Below are 7,485 nucleotides of genomic sequence, written 5' to 3'. Positions count from 1 at the left end.
TCCCTGATGGAGCATCGGAGAATTCACACCAGAGAAAAGCCCTATCCGTGTGAGGACTGTGCACAGGGCCTTTACCTGGAGGTCCCTTTCCGTCCTTCACAGGAGCAGTCACATGGGTGAGACACCCTACGAATGTCACGTGTGTGGGAAGACCTTCTGTAGCCACTCTTCACTGGTTGAGCACGATAGGACTCACAGTGGAGTGAAGCCTTCTGGACGCCACGCGTGTGGGAAGGCCTTTAACACCTCTGGACGCCACACGTGTGGGAAGGCCTTTAACACCTCCTCGACTCTGTCAGCATAAGAGAATTCATACCGGGGAAAAGCCCTTTGGTTGCCACGACTGTGGGACGTCCTTCAGCTGCACATCACACCTTACTTGACATCAGCGAATTCCTAAGGGAGAACATTGACAAAAGCCAACGGGACTTGAAAATGTTACTATTCCAGTTACTTAAGCATCATTCCAGGTCTTGGGAACAAGCAGCCTCAATTGACTCTGACTCTCTAAAGCAGTTTATTCTCAAGGTCTCAAGAGCTCATTGAAAAATAGATAACCCACAAGGACCTACTGTATAGCACCAGGAACTGTACTCAATATTTTGTAATAATCTATAAGGGAAAAGAATCAGAAGAAGAATATATATATATATATACACATACATATACATATATGTATATATATGTATAAGTGAATCACTGAAACTAACAAAACATTGTAAATCAACTATACTTAAGTAAAAAATAAATTTAAAAAAAAGCGCTAATTGAATGCATGGGATAGCAACGAACCCACTTCTGAAAAGGGAGAGGAAGCAAGGCAAGTTAAGAACAGACTGTGAAACCATCATCCTGTGATCTGGAGAGCTCTGGCCTCCCGCTCCTACACAGATCCTACACTGCTGCCATCACTAATGAACAGCACTGCTGCACAAATGAAACTTTACTGGCCCTCAGTCTCTGTCACCTCACGTTTAACGCCCTGAAGCCAAGTTTAAAATGCAGGTGTCCTGACGGCCAAAGACGAGGCAAAGAGATCACCTCTTGGCTTTTGCTTCTGTTCTGATGAGAGAGACATATGCTACCAAGTTCAAACGCAATGGAGAACTCCCCTCAAATGGCGGGGGGGGGGGGGGGGCGGGATGCGGGATGCAGCTTGGATGAAGCACAGTGTGAAAAAACAAGCAGCCACGACTTAATGCTTTGCATCCTAAAAATGGCACCCAGGTTTGGTCCCACGTTTAGCTTTGAATTAGCCAACCAGCGTCCTTTCCTGAGTTTTCTTCCACACTTCCTACAACTGTTGTATTTTAAAGATCTCATCACTGCGTTTATCACCTTTGAACAAGAATCAAGAGACTGACACAAAGGAGCAGCACTAGGATATAAGGGGTATCGTCGATAGATGTTAGGGGATATTCCTAAACTTGAGCACATAGGACTTTTTTCTTGATTTTTCTCTTCAACGCATATATAAAAGCATTGACAAAATGCATGCGCCAGTTAGAGAAGAAAAACAAATACCCACATACTGACCAGTCAAGCCAAGATGGAGGATATTACCAGCACCTTCGAATCCATGGAGTGTTCTTGAAACGCAATTTCTTTCTCACCCTCAGTGCCTCAGGATAGCAGTTTACAAAGTCATGTTACAGTTCTTTGGCTTTTCATTATTGTTTTATCCCCTGTGGATGTAATCCTAAATGAAATGTCTATTTTCTCCTGGTTTTGAACTTTAAATAAAGGGAATTACACTGAATTCTTCCTGCAACTGAAACTGACCTTGAGATTCATGTACATGTTAAATGAGGTTCCCCTTTACCACAGTATAACCACACCGTACAAACACACCAGCACTTGTCTCTCCATCCCTTGGTTGATGAACACTTTTGCATGGGTGGTTTCTAAGTTTTTGCCGTTGCAAAAAGTCCACAGAGAATCTTCTCCATGGTTTCTGGCCCATTTACAAGACTTTCTCCAGGGGAGAGGTCTAGCTGTGGACTTCCAGATTCTGCACACATTCACTAAGAAGTTTTCCAGGTCCTTGTACCACTCTGTGAGTTATATTAATCCGTAGCAAGATTTCCGCAATGGAAACAGTTCCTAGAGCTGGATGCATTCTAACAAATCCACGTGGCTTCAGATGACAGTAAAGGAGGCCTTGGTGAGACCCAACACTCACATTTTGTGGTTTGGTGCAAACTTTCCTTGTCCTCAGATACTTCTCAGGTGTTGCTTTAGGTACCATTAAGAGAGATAAATAAGTTACCACATACACCCCCAACCTTGTGATTTCAATATCATGATGCTGCCTTACTTTCTCTTGATGACAAGACTCATCCAAATAGCAAGCAGTCATGTAATTTAAATTTTGTGCAAAGGGCAGAGAATTGGGTTTCACAGAGTTTAAATTGCACATACAACTCCAGAGTACAATGTACTGAGTGGTACAAGAAAATGAACCATGTCTAAGAAGGGAAAGGATTCACTACTGAATGATTTTGAGATTCAGAAAAGTTCTCAGAGAAATGTTTCAGGGCTAGGCTTTGAAAAATAAACAGGAGTTTTCAGAGGCAAGTTGAATAAGTACATTCAAGTCAAGGGGAAAGGACTGCAAACTCAAGAAAATCAAGATAACTGAGTTTAGCTCCCCCAGAAATTGTAGGTTAAATTTAATCCTGTCAAGCCATGTGCCTTGCCCCACCATCTCTGCTTCACTTTTCTCTATGGCCCTTAGTTTGCTAATTTATTATACTACTTTTTTTTTTTTTGGCCGCGCCATGCGGCTTGTGGGATCTTAGTTCCCCCACCAGGGATCAAACCCAGGCCCTCAACGGTGAAAGCACAGAGTCTTAACCACTGGACCGCCAGGGAATTCCCCATATTTATTTTTTTAATGTGCATCTTTCCAGTTCCAGAATGTAATCTCCATGAGGGAAAGAATTTTCTCCAGTCCCTAGAAAGTTGCCTTAGATGTTGTAGGTCATTAATAGATATTTATCAGTAAATCAGTGAATGCAGGGAGGGCCTTATTAATTCATTGACTTGAACTCGGGGTCTTAATGCAGTTCTGCTGAAGGAATCTCATAAGCCTTAGGGCTGTGATGGCTGTAACCCAAAATCAGACAGTGGTCCCATGGTTTGCCTAGCTACACTGATAATTAAATGTATACCCTTTCTGGGTGGCTTGCGTGATACTGAGGGCATTAAATGAAAAAGACTGAGATTGTTATTGGAGTAAGGACGTCTGTCAGGATTCAGGATCTAGAGAGCTTTCAACTACAATGTTTAACTGGTCTTTATCTGGAGGAACCCTGCCTCTCCTAGCCCATCCACTGCTTGCCTGACTGGTAACCAGAATCTGATTATAATACTGCCCAGAGTTTGAATCGTGGAAGGATAATAGGAAGATATGAAAGACACTCAGGAATCATTCAAAGCATTCACTAAGATTTCTCAACCTAGTCAAGGAAATGCTTGTGGATATGGATTTTTGGAGGTACTTATCCAAACAAAGTAGATCAAAATTCTGCTTTAGCAAAATGTATTGACGTGGATTAAATCAGGAGAGGTTATTACAATTTCTGGAGTGACTGGCGTAGACCTGTACTCAATAATCTATAGGATATTAAATGACATCTTCATGACAGAAATCCATTTGTACAGGACCTGAAAGTATTGGGTAAACTTCAGTGCCAGAGTGGATGACCCAGCAGAACTTCTGTGGACCTTTGCACGAAGCAACACCAGATTCTTTAAAAAGCTCTTTCTTGCAAAGCGGAACTTTTTGAAAAGAGATCTCCGATCTCAGATACCCTCTTTGGGTAGAGATTACTTCTCTGCACTACTCAAGTTTGATGCAGGCTGGCAATTGACTACATACACCCTTGTAACCAAGACCCAAATCAAGATACATTTTCATCGCCCTCAGAGGAAACCACTTTGTTGTTTAGACTTCTCTTTCTTCCTTTCCCCTCACTTCTTCCAATAATGGAATCAGGCTGCATAAATTTTTGGTTTGTTTGTTTTGGTGTATCTGGCTTCCCGCACTCAATATAATCTTTTTGAGATTCACCGATGTATCTTTCAGTAGTTTATTCTCTGCTGAGTAGTATTCCATGGTGTTAATAAACCATAATGTATTGTTTATCCATTCTCCTGTTGACAGATATCTGGGTTGCTTCTGGATGTTTGAATTATGAGTAAAGCGCCTATGAACATTCTTGTATGTAACTTTCTGTGAACACAAAATAATGATGCTGAAACACTGAAGTTTCTCGACCTTGGCACTATTGTCACTTGGCACTATTGTCATTTTGAGCCGGATACGTTTTATCGGTGTTTTGGGAAGGGGGCTGCCCTGTGCACTGTAGGATGTTTAGCAGCACCCCAGGTCTCTAATCACTAGGTGCTAGGAGCCCTTCTTCCCCAAGTTGACAACCAAAAATGTCTCCAGACGTTGCCAGATGTCCCCTGAGAGGGGGCAAAATCACCCCACTTGGGAGAACCAGTGGGACAGTGGTTACACTTGGGGAGGTGACGATGTCTGGAAGGGACAACAGGGGATTCAAAGGTGCTGGTAATGTTCTTTTTGTTATTCAGGGTGCTGCCTACATGGGCAGGTTGACTTGTGAAAATTCATCAAACCGTTTACTTACGATTTCTACCTTGTTTTTGTGTGTATACTAAAATAAACATTTATAAAAAGTAGTGCACTGGGAATTCCCTGGCCGTCCAGTGGTTAGCACTCTGAGCTTTCACTGCCAAGGACGCGGGTTCAATTCCTGGTCGGGGAACTAAGATTCCACCAGCCGCGCAGCATGGCCAAAAAAAAGAAAAAAAAAGTAGTGCACTCATTCATACTGAAGATTTCTTAAATATCTGAGATTAAGCCTCATTACCAAGGGTAAGAAGAGGAGCCTCCACTGTTTTATGTTCTAGAAAAGAGAAAAGAGCTTCCATGTCCCAATTTCAATTCTCGTATTTTAAAGTGCTATATGGCTATCGTTGAGAACTTTGATGGTGCAAGTACATGACAGGAGGGAAACAAAGGCCATCTGTGATCTCATAACTGAAAGAGAGCTACTTTTCATATTTTGATGCAAAACTTACATTTTTACACCCACACCTCTCTTTCACATTGTCTATATGTATGAACGTGTAATGTGCAAAACTGGCCATGGGGTGGGGCCCAGATATTTGGTCAAACATTATTCTGGGTGTTTCTGTGAGGGTGTTTTTGGATGGGATTAACATTTTAGAAATTTAAAAAAATTTTTTCTTTGGCTGTGCTGCACAGCATGCGGGATCTTAGTTCCCCAACCAGGGATCAAACCCATCCCCCTGCAGTGGAAGTGTGGAATCTCAACCACTGGACCGCCAGGGAAGTCCCGTGGGATTAACATTAAAATTGGTGGAGGGACTTCCCTAGTGGCGCAGTGGTTAAGAATCAGCCTGCCAATGCAGGGGACACGTGTTCAAGCCCTGGTCCTGGAAGATGCCACATGCCTCAGAGCAATTAAGCCTGTGTGCCACAACTACTGAGCCTGTGCTCTAGAGACTACGAGCCACGACTATTGAGCCTGCATGCCACAACTACTGAAGCCCACGTGCCTAGAGCCCGTGCTCCACAACAAAAGAAGTCACCGCCATGAGAAGCCCATGCACTGCAATGAAGAGTAGCCCCCGCTCACTGCAACTAGAGAAAGCCCGCGCGCAGCAACGAAGACCTGACGCAGCCAAAAATAAATAAATAATAAATAAATAAATTTATGTTAAAAAAATCATGCTTTAAAATTGGTGGACTTTGAGTAAGCAGATCGTCCTCCATAATAAGGCCTGAATACAACAAAAAGACCAGCCTCCCCTGAGCAAGAGAGAATTCTCTCACGGTGGCCTTTGGACTTCATCCGAAACATCAGCTCTTCCTGGCTCTACAGCAGATGGCCTTCAGGCTGGAGCTGAAACATCAGTGTTCCTGGGTCTCAAGCCTGCCAGCCCACCCTGCAGAGTTTGGATTAGCCAACCTCTGTAATCAAGTGAACCAATTCCTTACAACACATCTCTATGTCTGTATACATCCTATTGACTCTGTTTCTCTGGAGAAAAACCTGACTAATACAAAGTGACTGCCTATCTGTGTTTCTAGCTTGACCATGAACTCCTTATGGGCTGACACTCTATTTTATTGGTTTCTGAACTCTCAGGATCCAACATGTGCCTAGAGAATATTTGTTGACTAGAGTTAAACTGACAGTATTTTAAAACCATGAAGGACTTCCCTGGTGGTCCAGTGGTTAAGATTTAGCCTTCCAATGCAGGGGGTGCGGGTTCGATCCCTGGTTGGGGAGCTAAGATCCCACATGCCTTGCGGCCAAAAAACTAAAACATAAAACAGAAGCAATATTATAACAAATTCAATAAAGACTTTAAAAATGGTCCAAATCAAAAAAATCTTTTAAAAAAATAATAAAATAAAACCATGAATATCTCATCTTCCTGGAGTATTAAGTGGGACCCCCATCTGCACTGGACACAATCTCAGTAGAGATTTTATAGGAAGTATTGTTTTTTTAAATAAATGATGATAATTTTTTAAAAACGTTTATTTATTTATTAGGTTGCACCGGGTCTTAGTTGCGGCACGCTGGCTCCTTAGTTGCAGCATGTGAACTCTTAGTTGCAGCATGCATGTGGGATCTATTTTCCTGACCCGGGATCGAACCAGGGCCCCCGGTATTGGGAGCGTGGAGTCTTATCCACTGTGCCACCAGGGAGGTCCCCAGGAACTATTGTTTTACATGAAATATATTTTCTGGTTCTTAGGGAGGGGAAAGTCCTTATCTAAGATCCCAGGGTTATTTTAACAGTCGTAAGCTTTGTTTTGCATCAATTTGCATATCGTATCTCTTAAAATGTGAGACAACTAGTATGACCTATTTCTCCCTGTCTTAGCCAACTGCTGTGATTTTTAAAGTATGTAAAAATTACAACAAGGTCCTACTGTATAGCACAGGGAACTATATTCAATATCCTGTAATAAACCATAATGTAAAAGGATATGAAAAAGAATACATATATACATAATATATATACATATCTGAATCACTTTGCTGTACACCAGAAACTAATGCAACATTATAAATCAACTATACTCCAAAAAAATAATTTAAAAAGTAAAGTATGTAACAATTACTAATAAAATCAGTTGCCCTTTCTTCTCTCTCCTGTTTGGGTAGAAAGTAGGCCGTTGCTCCTCTAGATTCTTAGTGTTTTGTGAGGCCTGGTCCTTAGAGTGTTGTCTAAGGCAGGCTGATGGCTTTTCATTTGGCCTGTTCTGCTACCTGACCTTTATTCTCCCTCTTTGAGGTTGTCATCGGTCCGGAGAGCTGCCACCATCAGCAGGTACCATTAGCCTTCTTCTTGGCCGAAATATCAACAAATCGGGTCCAGGAGTTTCAGAGGAACCTCTGTGACAAAAGGCCC

General features: G+C 42.3%; 1 protein-coding gene across 1 annotated transcript in view; it reads right to left on the bottom strand.

The window, feature by feature from the left end:
- Positions 1-263: 263 nt before the first annotated feature.
- SMIM17 (small integral membrane protein 17) overlaps positions 264-7,485 on the bottom strand; it is a 77,552-nt gene continuing 70,330 nt past the window's right edge. The window contains exon 5 of the mRNA XM_082436807.1: positions 264-396. Within this exon, the coding sequence (XP_082292933.1) occupies positions 376-396 (21 nt within the window). The 3' untranslated portion in view covers positions 264-375. The remainder of the gene's footprint in view (positions 397-7,485) is intronic.

The sequence above is a fragment of the Balaenoptera physalus genome (genome assembly GCF_965194825.1).
Source record: "Balaenoptera physalus genome assembly, chromosome: 19".
NCBI classification, from domain to species: domain Eukaryota; kingdom Metazoa; phylum Chordata; class Mammalia; order Artiodactyla; family Balaenopteridae; genus Balaenoptera; species Balaenoptera physalus.
The sequence above is the reverse complement of the archived record's forward strand: the minus strand, read 5'-3'. Positions and strand labels throughout refer to the sequence as shown.